Here is a 16,506-nt window from a genome sequence, read left to right on the forward strand (position 1 = left end):
ACTATAAGTCTGAAATAAATTTTGATCAAACAAAAGGAAAATAATTGGAGAAACAGTATATTCATATTGTAAAGCATATTGAAGAACTTTTGCTAGATTTGAATCCCTATGAAAAATGTCATTTGTGAAATCAGGAGTTTCTTTGCATTTTGCCTGATTCATAAATCTTGTTTGTCTTTTGTAGTCGTTGAATAATTTCAGTGCCATAATTCAAGATGAATATACGCCTGTATTAGAGAACAGAATATTTTTGATATTCAAGAGTGGTGTACACTAATAGGCATTACAATCTGCACTATTTTAAAGCACCAAACTGGTAATTAAATTGAATTTGAGACACAGCTAGAATGTGTCTGATACTGTTTATTAGCCAAAAAAGCAAAAAGTCAAATGGATCACAAGAAACAAAATTGCGAGACTATTATTTATACATGTTATGACAGCATATTTCCAAACTCCTGCGATTAAATATAGCTAAACAGTTTCCTTTGTGGAAAATCTTTGTTCAGTGCATTGAACTTTCTCCTCTTCTAGATTTCCCACTAGTTTTGACCCCTTAACTGTTTGACAACCCCATCTTCAAAGTGCTTATGCAGGAACCTCATGGCCACTGACTGCATTAAGGTGCTTCATCTGAGTGAATAGGATATCATTTATATATCAGGTTTGATGTTGAATCTTCTTTATTGTGTATTTTACAAAAATATTGTATTTTTAAGTTATATAAAAGAGAGAACTAAGGCCTCACTTATGATTGCCGAATACAGAATCAAAGTCAAGTGAACCTTGAAGTCAAAGCTGGTTATTTATTCCCAAATATAAACTGCTACACATTAATTTGATCATAATGCCTCATGTATGAATTTGGACTGAGGATGTTGAAAACTGCTTAGTCAAGGCAATTATTGTCAGGCTCATTATTGTTTTCATCCAGTGGTCAAATGTACATTCCCATCAGGTAGCATTGGATAGCTATCACCAGCAGTAATTACGAAAACAAGAGTAGGCAATTCAGCACTGAACAAAGAATCAAACCTGATGCCACCTTCTATCTCTTCCCCTTCCGCTTTTACTTATTGTTTATTCCCTTGAGTCTCTCTCCCCTTTTACAATTTTTATAGCCCAATTGATAGAATACCTAGTTTCAATTTCAGTAAGTTTGATCTTTTAAATATAGAATATGGATAGATGGGATTAATTAACGTCAGTATACTTAAGGGGTTCATATTTTACCGTTAAACCACAAAACTAATGCTCAGCAGTCTACCAACTTGCATTAGAGTTCCATTTAAAAGCTGTATGTGGCTTGAATTTTATGTAGAATTACTGACATTGGTGTTGTTGGTTTATCCACTGTAGTTAGTTTGGTAAACATCATAATTAGCGCTTAGAACCGTTAGATTCTATTATTTAGGCAACAATAAAGTACAGGTTAGGTAGTCAGAAACAAAATCATTTAAACATTATGATCAAATTAATGTGTAGCAGTTTATATTTGGGAATAAATAACCAGCTTTGACTTCAAGGTTCACTTGACTTTGATTCTGTATTCGGCATCATAAGTGAGGCCTTAGTTCTTCCTTTTATATAACTTAAAAATACTATATTTTTGTAAAATACACAATAAAGAAGATTCAACATCAAACCTGATATATAAATGATATCCTATCCATTGACCATATTCCTGTGCTGATACTGGACAGAAATGAAAGTAGAGAGGAGTAACAAAGGGCGGGATTCTCCGAGAATCGGCGGGGCGGGCAGAAATGGGGCAGTGAGGTGGCGGGAATCACTCCAGTGTCGGGCCGCCCCTCAGGTGCGGAATCCTCTGCACCTTCAGGGGCTAGGCCGGCGCTGGAGTGGTTTGCACCCCGCAAGCCGGCGTGGAAGGCCTTTGGCGCCGAGACAACCGGGGCCGAAGGGACCCGGCCGGCGCGCGTCCGCGCATACGTGGGAGCGTCAGCGGCTGCTGACATCATCCCCGAGCATGCGGGGGGGGGGTGGGGCTGCCGATGTTCACCTTCGCGCCGGCCATCGTGGAGGCTGACACGGCCGGCACGTAGGAATAGAGTGCCCCCACGGCACAGGCCAGCTCACAGATCAATGGGCCCCGATCGCGGGCCAGGCGGAGGGGGGGTCGGAGAATCCCGCCCAAAATGTTTTTATGCTGCTTCTGTTCTGAAACCTGGAACTTATTCATTGATATGCAAAAGAACAAATGCAGACCCATTGTCACTCGCTGAATCAGTGTTGGTAAAGCATACTTTTAAGGTTAAGTATCTGCAGCAAAAGCTGCTAGATTTACTCTGGTTCCCTGCTAACCCCCTGCAGGGCTAGGAATGGCCCTTTCACGCCAGTTTTAGTCCCAAAAACAAATACTCCAGCCCCATCGGTTTTTCAAATAATTTCTCAGTTTAATTTCCATTTGCAGTAAATAAATTATCCATTTTAAAAATAGTGTGTCACGGACAGAATTTATATGCTTTCTACTGCCTGTAATCGGTGTTTTGTAAAGAAAGAGAGGGTGTCTTTTTTTTGTCCTTAAGAGTATGAATTTCAATTGAATAATTCAGCAGCAGGCTCTTGAGACTTTAAAATAAAGGAGAGAGGCAACAAAATACTTGTTTTAACTCGGCACTGGATACTCCTCTGAGATGCTACTCCAGAATGCTGACGATCTCGTAGACTTGTGGCGTGTTTTTAATGTGCTGTCACAGGTGAAGCGCAGAAGTTCAGTCTCCTCATTTGGAGTCAGCTGTAAATTAATAATTGACTCTGGGGTCTCAAACTCCAAGGGACCTTTCACCGATCTCTTCTCTTTCGAAATCTGAAACTTCTCTGAACAATAGCGGCAAAAGCTGTTGATCAGTGCAGCCTATTGCGACTGAATAAGTCTTGCCAGTCATTGACAGTTGCTTTACTAACACTGTTTGCTTTGATGTGTCATAGCAGTGTGGGGAACATGTTGTAGTTTTGACATTAGAACATAGAACATACAGTGCAGAAGGAGGCCATTTGACCCATCGAGTCTGCACCGACCCACTTAAGCCCTCACTTCCACCCTATTCCCATAACCCCTCCTAATCTTTTTGGTCATTGATGGCAATTTATCGTGGCCATTCCACCTAACCTGCACATCTTTGGACTGTGGGAGGAAACCGGAGCACCCGGAGGAAAACCGCACAGACACGGGGAGAATGTGCAAACTCTGCACAGACAGTGACCCAGCAGCGAATCGAGCCTGGGACCCTGGCGCTGTGAAGCCACAGTGCTAGCCACGTGTGCTACTGTGCTGCCCATATTCGCATTTGCCAAACTTCCAATGACTTTTGGAAAGCATCTATTTCTTCAGTGCTGAAAGTAGTCATTGTCCTTCCCTTGCAAGTTGAGGTTCAGTTCGTTTAGAATTGAAAAGATGTCAAAAAGTAAGGTAGAGTTAGCATCCAAGTTTCATCACCAAACAAATCAGCCAGAGGAGCAAATTCTTAATGAGGAAAGCATGCTTTATATACCTCAGTTCATAAACTCTGCGAAGCACCCAATCCTTTGACAGCCACCGTACTTCTGTGAGGAAAAATACATGTGCTCAGCCCCCATATTGGAACAGAGCCTCAAAGTCTGGTATTGAGTGTGTTGCGTTTAATTAAATTCACAACTTTCACCATTCCTTTCAACACCACAATGATCAGATAGAATTCCTTTTGATGCCACGAACAAAACAATGATTTCAGGCAGTGTGCTGACCAGCTGCCTCCTTTATCCTTATTATAACTCTGTTTTTCCCAGTCATGTTGGCTGTCTCATCACTTGTGATTCCTCTGCAATGAGCCCAATCGAGCCTGCACTTTCCAACCATGTAACTATTCAACGCTTCAAAAATCTGCGCCAATGGTACTGGTTGGTAGTGTCAGGCAGCATAGCAAATCCTCAAGGAAGTCATTGTGCCAAACATACCTAATGTAAACTAACAAGGTTGTACAATCTGAAACATCTGTACTTTCATCCAGTTGTATTGAGAACTCCTGTGCTGACTATAAACAAGAAATACCGTAGACTCAAATTCTCAGCAATATCACAAATTCAGCGAGCCACTGTGTTATCATTTCAGTTTCGCAGCTGATTCTCATCTGGGACCGTACAAACCATGTATAATGCTGCAGGGAAAATTAATCTCTCTGCTATAGTGTGGGGCATTTTCTCTTCAGCTACACAGTGCACTACAATGTAAGAGGCTAATTGTGCTTTTTCATTCAATGTTACATTTCTGCTAAGGACTTCAGCTGATAATTTAAGTTCTTGCTGCATCCTTTGAAAAAAATCAGGAGAGTTGTCCTCTAACTCACCATGCTTAGTCTTCAGATGCCTTTGAAAATGAAATGAAAATGAAAATCGCTTATTGTCACAAGTAGGCTTCAATTAAGTTACTGTGAAAAGCCCCTAGTCGCCACATTCCGGCGCCTGTTCTGTAGATTTTTGAAGGTTTTAAACTTGCATTCACCAATACCTCCCTGCATATATCACACATGGGCTTTGTATCTTGATTTGCATTGACACAATTAACAAAGCCATACCTCAAGAAATCTTTATACTGCTTTGTTCCTAATTTAAGTTTTTTTCTTTGGCTGTACACCAGAGGTCCGGGAGCTCTCTACACAGCTAACAGTGCTGCTCTGACTTGCCGTGGACTCTTCTGAGCAGCTCTTTCCAGCAGACTCCCGTTTTGTGACCCAGCAGGTACACTGCCTGTTTGTGTCTCTAGCTGTCTCTTTCTTATAACAAAATGATCCACCTTTATAGTCCTCGTGTCTTGCTTGGTAGTGGCTCAAAAATGAAAGATGCTCTCCTCCATGATTTCACGCCAAAACTAGGTATGTACAGGGCGCTTGACATCATGTGTTTGGCATCGCACATGATCTGCCCACTGCTACCGCTTATGGCTGGAAAACCTCATCATTCTCCTTTAAAAGCCAGTAGTAGTTGGCTTCCATTCTGAATATAAACGCCAGTAGTGGCCTTTGGGTGCTCAACCCGCGATCTGGACTGCTGCGACATAGCGCTCCGTGACCTGCCCGCAACCCACCCAAGGGTCGTGACCTGCACTTTGGAAAAATCCTGTTTTAGTATATCAGACTTTTCTACTGACAATTTGACTTTGAATTTTGATTTCATACAGATCAGTTATTGTACTTGAGTAGGTGACCAGCATTAACAGCAGCTATGGTAACAGTTGGAGCAATTGACGTGAATGCACAATGCTCCACTTGTTGTTTGAATAATGCATTTTTGACAGATTTTTGTATGTTCACAAAGGGTCAAAAGAAAAGATTATTTTAAAACTAATTGCAATTGAACATGAAACTGTGCTGTGTATAATTCTTTTTAAATGGCCGAATGGTGTCTTTTAAAACAAGTGTTTTGCTTGTTTAAAAACAGACTAAAGAGCTTCATACAAATATATTTAGCATCCATGTACAAATATTCTACAGTGCAATTTTAAGACCTTCCTGCTGAAGTATGAGCCCTTCAGTTCCTTGCTCTAAATTTCTTCTCGCCATCAAAATACGCACATGCTTGCTGAGCCAGCTGTATCACATCTCAAAATTGTGCCATTATCAATCCTGTGCCATTATCAATCCAGTATATTTGTACAGAAGTTGTATGGGTATTGTGTTTATCTCCAAACCGAAACAAAAGGCTTTGACTTTTATTTTGATGGCTCTTTGTGGGTCCTTGCCACCAAGGAGAAAGATCTTCCAAGCAGAGGGGTGTACTTTCCTGAATCACTTGAAAATTGTCTTAAAATAGTCCAGCCAAGTGCACTATTTATAGAGATATTTGGCTAGACTATCCTACTCTTTCAGTCATGAACAGCGGTGTGAGTGGAAGGGCTAACGTGTTGGGGGAGAAGACAGGAAAGGGAGGTTATGTTAAAATTGGAAAGGACTTTTCTTTTGAAGAGAATTATGACATTCTGTTTTTATTACCAAATAAATTTTCCACTTGTCATAGGAAACATTAGGTGCAGACTAAATTAATTATGGTGTTAAAAAACATCTTACAGTCCTCAGTCTATGAAGAAAAGGATAATGTTTCTTTATAATTAGACCAAAAACAATTTCTGAAAATAGAATCCAGTAGCCTTAGATTCACTGAGTAGATATGGCGTAAATGACATGTTCAAATACATGTTCTATTGGAAAATATTCTCAACCTTCTGTGTCAATGAAGTGTTCCTTTAGTATTCAGGGCCGGTTTACCTCCATTGGCTGGACAGCTGGTTTGTGATGCAGAACAAGGCCAACAGCACAGGTTCAATTCCATAACCAGTCGAGGTTATTTATGAAGGCCCTGCCTTCCCAACCATGCCCCTCGTCTATGGTCATCTGGAACTATGACGACTTTACATTAATACGAATGCCTATTGGAAGAAATTAGTTTAAAACACTTGCATTTTAAAAAGTACCTCATATCCTCAGGACATTCCAAAATATGTCCCAAGTATAATCAGTGTTTATTTTATGTCGGTAAACACTGGAACCACAGTATCTGTTGTTCCTTTCTTAAGGAAGCAATGTTAGGCAGGCACCAAGATAAATCCCTTGTTCTTTTTTTGTATAAAGCCACAATATATTTTAGATGCAGTTGAGCAATCGGGCAGGGCCTCAGTTTAAGATTTTGTACGAAAGAAATGACCTCTGACAAGTAGTTCCTCAGAATCATACTGAAATGTTAGGCTATATTATATGCCCAAACCTGGGAATGGATTTTCAACTCAAGAACTTCTGACTACGAAGCAAGCATGCTCCAAACTGCTGCCTAAGGATTCAAAAGACACCAGTTATTGTAAGAATAATTTTTATTCACTCCCACAATGTCAAATAGAGAAATATATTGCAAGTATTTTTTTGGATTGCAGTTGCTCGACTTGAAACATGGAATATTGGAAAGAATAACAAAAGCAATCCGTGTGAGCATAAATTATTTATCACAAATCCATATTCAGCTTCAAGGCTTCAATGTATATTACAACTATTAATAATACACATTTTTAAAGTGAAAATTACCTTTGATCTTTTCCAATATTCCCATTTAAAATATTTAATATTTTACAGTTGGTGATATGTTTCTGAAATTTCCTGTCTGCTGTTTTGATTGTTTCTCTTGAGCAGTAAAGACCTGTCTACATTTCTGTGTCTGAAATGTATATTACGTAATGCTGTGTAAAGGGATCCAGTAAACACGAAGGGCTGTAACTTCTGAGTTAACCCCCTCCAGAGGTTCGAAGGCAAGCTTGGACGGCAATTGCCTGAGAAGTGCAAATTTCCCATGGGCAATTGCCATCAGAAAATGCAATTTAAATCGCAAACTTCAGATGGTTCCAAATGCATTACATTAAAATGAAAGAATTAAAATCGCTTGCAACTTCTGTGTAACCATTCTACATGAGCTCTTCAGGGGACTCCCCTGCCAAGTGGACTCATCTGTGGTACTTCGCCCTGACTACCCGCACAAGGAACCTTCTCTCCATCTCAACTCCCCACCAGGCAGACCCAACTCCTGACTGACACTCTTCCTTCCACCTCTCGCCCCCATCCTCCTTCCCGGCCAGGCCCATCTCCTGGCACTCACCCCACACCCCGGCTAGGCCCGATCTCTGGCTCTCCCCCTCCGCCATCTCCCAACCCGGCCCTCATCCAATGCCTGACCCAAATCAATGCCCCTCCCCAAACAGTCCTACCGACCTACCTACCTCATGTGCTTGCTTTCTTCCACTTTATTGCTGGAAGTGCTATAAAAGAGGCGAATGGCCTTTTTCCCTCTGTTGCAGTCATGCTCAACTGAAGGCTTCAGGAGTGTACTGCACTGTACAGTTCTCTCCTGGCCTTTTCTGATTGTCACTTCACAGAAGTTCTGGCCCCCTAGAATGTGTGGTAATCACTTCAAAGGCATTGTGCATATAAAAAATGGAAATGCTAGGAATGGAGGGGAGTAAATTGCCATCGCACAAATGTTTGAGGTCCAAACAGGTGCTGAAGATGATATAATAATTGATGCACTGCTTCAGGATCTTGGATGTGACCTTTGGTATATTTGGCAAGGTTCTAGTTTTAAAAAATTATGAATTGGTAAGTTTACCCTTTCTCCCCATGCCTGCATGGGTCTCATCCCCACAACCCAAAGATGTGCAAGGTAGATCATGCAAAATTGCCCCTTAATTGGGGGGAAAAAAATGAATTGGGGACCTCAATTTTTTTTAACTGAAGTGATAAGTTTGGATTAGTAATGCCATTTTGTTTTTCACAACAAAATACACTTTTAATTTTAGTTTATAAAAGATGAAAAGTTGATCCAGATCATGAAGTCTTTTGTATTAAAATTTTGAGTTATACATTATTTCTATTTGGTAAGCTCTTCCAAATCTTTGTGTTACCGTTAACAGTTGAACACCAGTTTTTGCTGGATTTTTTTCTTGCATCTTCTATGCAAGATGCCAGTATGCATCGATTAATATTCTAAATATTAATTAAATTACTCCAATTAGCAAAAAAGCTCAACTGTACAAAAGGACTGACATTTATCATTAGAAACTTTAATCTGTTATTGTGCTGCACATTTGTTTGGAGTCTGAAGATGGCTGATGAAGTCGATTCGCATCTGCAGCCTGTATGGCATGTAGGGTATTCATTGTCATGTGAGATGTCTGGTTGTGTGTTATTAGTTTGGGCCATAGGTTTGTTTTGCTTCTCACACTTTTCCTCTTTTTGTTGTCGTTGGGCCTTAAAATGCTGGGACCTTCTCCGCAGACTCCCTACCACTGGCTCAGTCCAAGGTGATGGTCTCCCAGGAGTTTATATCAATGTTGCATTTCCTCATGTAGGCTTTTAGCACATCCTTGGAACACTCCTTCTGTCTTCCTTTGATGTGCCTGCAATGTCTGAGCTGGAAGAAGCAGACCTGCTTTGGGATCATGATAACTGACATCCAAGCTAAATGACTAACACAATAAAGTTGTTGGTGAATGCTTGTGAGTGGATACTGATGTTGGTACGCCTGTCCTCCCACTTAATATACACGATCTTCCGCAGGCAGCATTGATGGTATGACTCCACTGCTTTGAGGTGCCACCTGTACGTTGTCCCATGTTTCAGCCCTGTGCAGTAAGGTAGGGTTCACGGCCACTTGGTAGACCATAAGCTTGTTTTCACTTTTGATATCGCTTCCTCAGGTGGCTAAAGGCGCACCAGCAGATTCAATAAGCTGGTGTCAAAACCAACAGTAATCTGCTTACGCTGTGGAATCTCTATTCCTACCTTATTTAACTGTGTATGATTAATTTTCCTTCCTGCAAGCCAGTCTAGCCTTCATAATTGATCAACCACATTTGTTGATGGATTGAGGTAGATGATCTTCTCTGATGCATGTTCGTCCTCTTCTGCATGCTTTGATTGTTAAAACGTGCTGAGGACAGGTATGCACGCATGGGTGATTTATTACATTTACAAATACTGTTTACTTCTTTCTTCATCCACAATGCTGAAAGTTTGAAATATATGCATTAACAAGGAGATTGCAGCTTCAAATGTGGAGCTTTCTTTAATGTCAATTGGTGGATTAAATTTAAAAATGGCACCTTTCATGTGTTATAGTTTACTATTTGAGATGAATGTATGAAATTGTCATACTTTATTATTAGTATTTTTACAGTGATATTATTAAAACCTAGGTTAGCATGCTTACAGACAGTATGTCTACTGGAGTTGAGATTTAAAGTGAAGTAATCAGTGAATTTTTTAGGGGAGGTGTTTTGCTCATAGATATTAAAATCTATTTTACCTGTTCGCAGATAGAGACATAATGTAATGTAACAGTTTGAGCCTGGCTAACAAATCAAAGCACATCTTGTGACGAGAGACACAAGAATGATGTGTGCTTTGAGTGCAGCTGATGTAGATAAGATTAGAGGCTAGGTCTGAGAGAGAAAATGCTGGAAAATCTCAGCCGGTCTGGCAGCATCTGTAGGGAGAGAAAAGAGCTAACGTTTCAAGTCTGATGACTTTGCCGAAGCATGGACGGAGGGGAAATGTTACTGCACCACTGCACTGACCAGTAGATAGCTTTTATATTAAAACAAACTTGAATTTAAACAAAGAATTAATAGTATTATAATAATAATCATTATTAGTGTCACAAGTGGACTTCACGTTAACACTGCAATGAAGTTACTGGTAAAATCCCAAGTCGCAACACCATGGTGCCTGTTCAGGTACACGGAGAATTCAGAATGTCCAATTCCCTCCGGGAAGAGGCTTGTGTGAAACATGAATTTAGTAGGTTGAATGATCCGTTTCTGTGCTGTGAAGGTACTTTGTCAATTGCTTTTCGAAGAGCACTGAAAAAAGAGGAGAAAGTTCAGGGCAATTCATGTGAGGACCCAAATAGATTTTTTTTTAACTGTATTAAAAGTATTGGTCATGCTGCACACCAGTAAGTGCACACATTTTGGAATTTTTGTGGTGAAGTTTCTCTTTTCTCCTTTTCTCTTACTCTTAACCCACCCACACACCCCGTCACCACCACCTTCAGCCACCAGTGTCATAATATACACACCAGTATATCATGGTGCAGACACACACTGATTGACACACAGCAAGACCAATCAACACACACAACACCGCAGCCAGTCACCAGTCAGAGCACACTCACTATAAAGACAGAGGGCACCAGTTTTCCCGCTCATTCAGGATGCAGCCTCTAAGAAGGACAGAGCTCACAGCTTGTAGCACAGATCTTTACCATGTGCTGAGAGCATAGACTGGTTAGGATAGGCATATGTCTTTAGTTTAATCTAACATAGTGTCAACCCACAGTGAACATATGTTCAACAGTTTCTAGCTTAATAAAATAGTGTTGTACTATTTCAAGTGTTGGTAGCCTGTATGTGTTACTGCTGAGGTAAACGCAGTCTCCACAGATCCAGAGTACCCAACACATCAACCAGCACCCCCCGATCTTTGATCTCCTTACCTTTTTGGGTGCAGCAAACATTCAGCATGAAATTGGTGAAGCTGTAACTTTATAATCCGGTGCTGTCTTGAATGATGCTTGAAGGTGATATATTTCTGCAGTTACCTTGGGAGGTGCATTTTTTTAAAGTGAATTTTAGGAAATAGACCTGGTGTTGGTAAAATTTTACAAATAAGTGTCTGTTTAATATCTGGCAAAATTGTTACGATTAGAAGTAATATTGTCATCTATCCAGCTCGGGAGGCGATGGCCTGTCACTTCTATATTGAACGTTGTCTGTGTGGCTGTAGACTTTGATTTTGTGACTGACGATCCCAGCCGCGGCTGTCACAGATGAATAGTGTTGGCCCACGGTCAACTAATGTCCTTTCCTTCTGGCAAGCCCTCTTTTCTGTCATCTGGTCATTTCTGTGGTCTACATTTTCCGTGTCCTTTCTGATTTCTTGTTCTCAGGCGTTCTGGTCGACAGTGAGGACTTCCCATGCAGTAACTCTATTCCAGATAATTTGAAATCTTGTTTGCTGGTGATCTTGTATCACAGTTGTGGATGACATGTTGGTCTCGTACTGATAACCAAGTTTGCCACAGAGCATATCTTTGGGGATATGTTCATCATCCAGTCAGCTCACATGATCCATCCTGCTGACTCGGAAGGCAAACATGTTGCTGTACTTCCATATTCAACACTCCAGGAGATACCTTGTAATCATCTGGAGACAGCATATGGGTATATTGAAAATGTTATTTCAATCCTTTAACTGCAATTGGATGATGAAGTTCCCAGTACAAACATGCCCCTATTGAAGAAATATTGCAGGATTAGTGAAACAAATCTTTTAACTCCTGTTTATTGGCCTGTGTCTGCATTTACTGATGTGAATAAGCTTTTGTTAAAAACAGCAAAGCAGATATTAAGGAGAGAATGCTGTGATTGTAACTTTATGCAAGAAATTGTAGACTGTCTTTGGTGCTAGTATCTGATGTGAAACCTTTTACAGACGTACCTTGTCCAAATTGGGTTTGAGACAGACTACCGTATATTAAACAACATATGTATCATATATGTATCAAGGGAAATACCAGTCTATAGAATTAATTAAGCCTGAATTACTGATAACTGGCCTTATGTAATTGAGAGTATTTAATAAAAAGCGAAATATTGCAGATGCTGGCGATCTGAACTAAAGGCAAAGTGCTAGAGACACTAAGCCTGTCTGGCAGCAACTGTGAAGAGAGAAACTGAGTTAGCATTTCACATGCAATATAAATCTTTGTAATATTTAATGTTTTCCAACAATAATACGTCATTAGAAAAGAATAGTACATGTCAATAGTAAACATCCTCTGAGCAAATTATATTTACTTAAAACTTAAATTATGTTGTTAGAAGTGAAATATCTTTAAGCAGAACATCTACATCAAGGGTAAAACACTTTGGAATACCTGTACTTAATTAACTACTTTCTCACATTAACCTTCATCTCCCCTCTGTAAACTGATTACCTTGAGAGCAATATTTTTGACCCTTTTAAAATGTTTTTAAAGTCTTTGCAGACATTATAATGCTCTTGTCATGCATTTATGTCAATATACCATGTCTTAAAATTATCTCAAATTGCTTAGCATTGATGAATTTCTTTGAAGCACTATAGCTACTTTTTGCAGTACATGACATGTACTTTTTTAGTGCGAGAAATTTTAATCATGGTGTCCTGAAATTTTAAGGAAAGCAAAATATTGAAGATGTTTGAATTCAGAAATAAAATAGGAAATGCTGGAAATATTCATCAGGTCAGGCAACAATAGTTCTCATGAAAATTAATCCACTTGAAACATTAACTTTGTTTCTCTTCACAAATGCTGCCTGTCCGGCTGAGTATTTTGAACATTTCCTGAAATTGCCAGTTGTGCATGGATATATTGGCATGACATTTTTATATTCAGTAAATGTAAAGTCTGTTGTTGCAGTACTTTGTTTAGATTGTATCTTAGTGAACTAGATTTTTGGTCCCCTTCTATGTAAATACCCTTTTTTGCACTAGTATAATCAGTAGCAAATTCAAGGCTTCAGTAACTATGGGTAAAACAGTTTATTGCCAGATATTTTAATGACAGACCCCATAATAGTGTAGAGCACTGTATGCAACAGTATGCCTATCTGGAACACATTTACTTTCTGTTAGCCAGTCACACAACAACCAATGCTGGAATAAGGAGGTAAGTAATCTTTGCATTAAAAAAGAATGGATTGGCGAATACTTTTGCCAGATAACTGAGTTCCTTCAGTGCCAAACTTTGCCTTGATGATATTTTGAGAAGCTATTCAATGTGACCATCTTTCATATGAGAACTTTTAACTGCAGAGAGCATCATTACAGAGCCTGCTATATTTTTATATATAGCCTGTATATTTTCAATGAGGTTTGTATGACTGTGATTGAATGGGCATATTGCTTCTTTTTCCCCTTTTAGCCCAAGAAGACCAATTATACTAGCCCTGTTGAAATTCCAGTTTGGCTCTTGCATGGTGTGTGGGGCTTAGTTATCTGATGAGTTAATGAAGAAATTCAATTTTTATTCAAATTTTAAAAGAAAGTTCAATAGGAAACTAAATCATGATCAGAATTTGGCAAGCAGCTGAAACTGACTTGAACTTTATCACTACTGAGGAAGGGGGGGGGGAGAAGAAGCATGTTGCTTGGAGTTGCCTCAAGCTTCATATTTCTACCTTCTAGTTGAGAGAATGCATTCTGTGTTATGATACAGAAGTAGCCCAGTGGGGAGCTGCATGTAGCCTAAAACGGTCAGTCTTAATAGTCATCCAATTCCTTCTCTAGCTGGCTGGCTGCAAATGGTGAGCTGGCGTTGCCATGCCTTCTAGTAAAATTTGGTTCTTGCTGGGTCTCTGTCCCCAAACTATCCCTTGGAGAGAAGGCTCACCGCCAACCTTCTAAGTATTCATCTGTCAGGCACATCATCTTGCCAGCTCCCTTTTGGCCAAATGATCCAACAGGGCAAGTTTCAATTGAGCTACATCAGTAGCAGATATATAGAAGGTATCTTTCTCTTGGGTGAGATGTGCACCTTTTATACCATACAGTTTGTTAGCATAGACTCTCTAATGTATAATGTGCATTCAATTACATCCCAATATTACCAGTCTGGATTTGGCAAAGAAATAGTTATAAACTCCCAGCAGCATCCTAAATGCTTGTTTTTTTTACTTTTCAGCATGATCGACTCAGCAGGTAAGAACTTTACTCTTTTACATTGTGTGTGTGTGTACTGCAACCATTAACAGTATATAAAATGGCTTGTGTATTTTTCTGAATTATCAGCTCTTTCCTTACACATGCTGTATGAACAATACTATTTTGGTAATTTACATAATTAAAGACAAATTTGTTGACTAATTTTCAATATATATTTTTTTTAAATCATGTCGTTCTGGTTAACAAATTGACAGGTAATTGCTACAGTCAATCACAGCATATTTACAGTTCATTTTAAATTATCAATATGGTCTATTGGTAAAATATCTGGCATGATTCAAGCCTCATGTCTATAAATAGGTGGCACGGTAGCACAGTGGTTCGCACTGTTGATTCACTGCGCCAGAGTCCCAGGTTTGATTCCTGCTTGGTTGGCTGTCTGTGCGGAGTCTGCTCATTCTCCCTGCGTGGGTTTCCTCCCACGGGTTCCGAAAGTCGTGCTTGTTAGGTGACTCCCTCCATCTGTGTACCCGAACAGGCTACTAGGGATTTTCACAGTAGCTTCATTGCAGTGTTAATGTAAGCATACTTGTGACACTAATAAAGATTATTATTATTAGGATATAACCAGATATTCATTCATTGCTTTCAGTATGTCCATCTGAGCATAAATATGAAGCACTGCAAATTGTATAGTGCACCTTAGCATTAAATGGTTTTGGACTCTGCGGTCACTGATTCTGCATTTGTTTGCTTATATAAAAGTTTGTACAAATCTGATAAATATTTAGATTTATACCAAGAAGAGTTCCAAAAGCTTAGGAAAATAAGTAGATTTTGAAGAGAGTCTTGAAGAAGGCAGGGCGGTGGAGAGGTGGGGGGACGGCATTTGGGGCTTGGGGCTCAGGTAACTGAAGTCATAGCTGCAAATGATGGGGCGATTAAAAGAGGATGCACGAGATGCCAGTATTGGGGAACTGCTGATATCTTGGAGGGTTGCGACACTGGGGGAGATTGCAGAGGTAGGGATGGACGCAGCCATGGACGGATTTGAAAGCAAGGTTGAAAATTTTGAAATCAAAACATTGCTTGACTGTGAGCCAGTATAGATCGATCGGTGAGCGAAAAGATAGGGGAACAATGCTTGGTCTGAGTTAAGACATGGGCAACAGAGTTCTGGATGGATCCTTGGGTGACAACAGAGGCAATGGTGAGAGAATAGGAAAAAAGCCTTTGCAAGTAATTCTCTGAATTTGAGTATTACTTGTAAAGGATTTCCTACCCACTACCTTGTTTTCTCTGGTGTTTCTCGAGAATTTATCCTTGGTTCCTCCTATTTCTCATCTACATGCTGCCCATGAACAGCATCATCTGAAAGCACAGCATTTGTTTTCACATGTCTTGCAGTGATACCCAGCTCTATCTAACCATCATCTTTCTTGACTCTCCACTGTTGCTAAACCATCCGACTACTACTTATCTGACACCCAGTGCCTGATGAGCAGAAATTCCCTTCAATTAAATATCGAGAAGACTGAAGCCATTGTCTTCAGCTATCACTGCAAACATTGTTCCCTAGCCAGCACCTCCATCACTCTCCTTGGAAACTGCACAAGACTAAACCATATATTTTCAAACACTGTCAGATTTGACCCCAATGTGTGCCTCCAATCACATATCCGAGTCTTCAAGACCACCAATTTCCACTTCCGTAACTGTTCCTCTGCATTCAATCATCTGCTGCTGAAACCCTCATTCATGCCTTTATTACATCTAGACTTGAATTTTCCAATCCACTCCCTAAAATTCTCCTGCTCTATACTAATTTACTCTTTTAAGATTCTCCTAAAGACTAACTCTTTGGCCAAGCCCTTGGTGAGATCATACCTAGACTAATGTGTACAGGTTGAAAATGTGGAACCGCAGCAACCCGATTGAACATCAAGCTACAAGTCTACCAAACCTCAGACCTCTGTGCACTCTTCTACATTGGTGAGAACTGAATAACATTTGCTCAGCAGCCGAAAGGCTGACCAGTTTTTGCCTTTGGTGTCTCAGATTTATCCTTCGCAAGGCTAGGTCCAACTCGGGACTTGAGGCATGCTAATTCCATCACCATGCATTTTTTAAAATGTATTTTATTCCAAAAATACTCAAAAGCATCAATAAATTGAAGAACATTCTTCTCCATGTTTCCAAACTATGTTGACAAACTATTCCTCAAGCATGGTCATGAACAGTCCTCACTGTGGCTCATAGCTCTCTGCCG

The 16,506-nt window shown here is 39.9% G+C and overlaps 1 protein-coding gene across 2 annotated transcripts in view; it reads left to right on the forward strand.

Moving 5' to 3' along the window:
- The window catches only part of LOC119979063 (protein phosphatase 1 regulatory subunit 12A-like), a 264,490-nt gene that overhangs the window by 213,957 nt on the left and 34,027 nt on the right, over positions 1-16,506 (forward strand). For both annotated transcript variants that reach the window (XM_038821045.1, XM_038821046.1), the window contains one exon: positions 14,257-14,273. In XM_038821045.1, the coding sequence (XP_038676973.1) occupies positions 14,257-14,273 (17 nt within the window). The remainder of the gene's footprint in view (positions 1-14,256; positions 14,274-16,506) is intronic.

This window comes from Scyliorhinus canicula, chromosome 15 (genome assembly GCF_902713615.1).
Source record: "Scyliorhinus canicula chromosome 15, sScyCan1.1, whole genome shotgun sequence".
In the NCBI taxonomy this organism is placed as follows: Eukaryota; Metazoa; Chordata; class Chondrichthyes; order Carcharhiniformes; family Scyliorhinidae; genus Scyliorhinus; species Scyliorhinus canicula.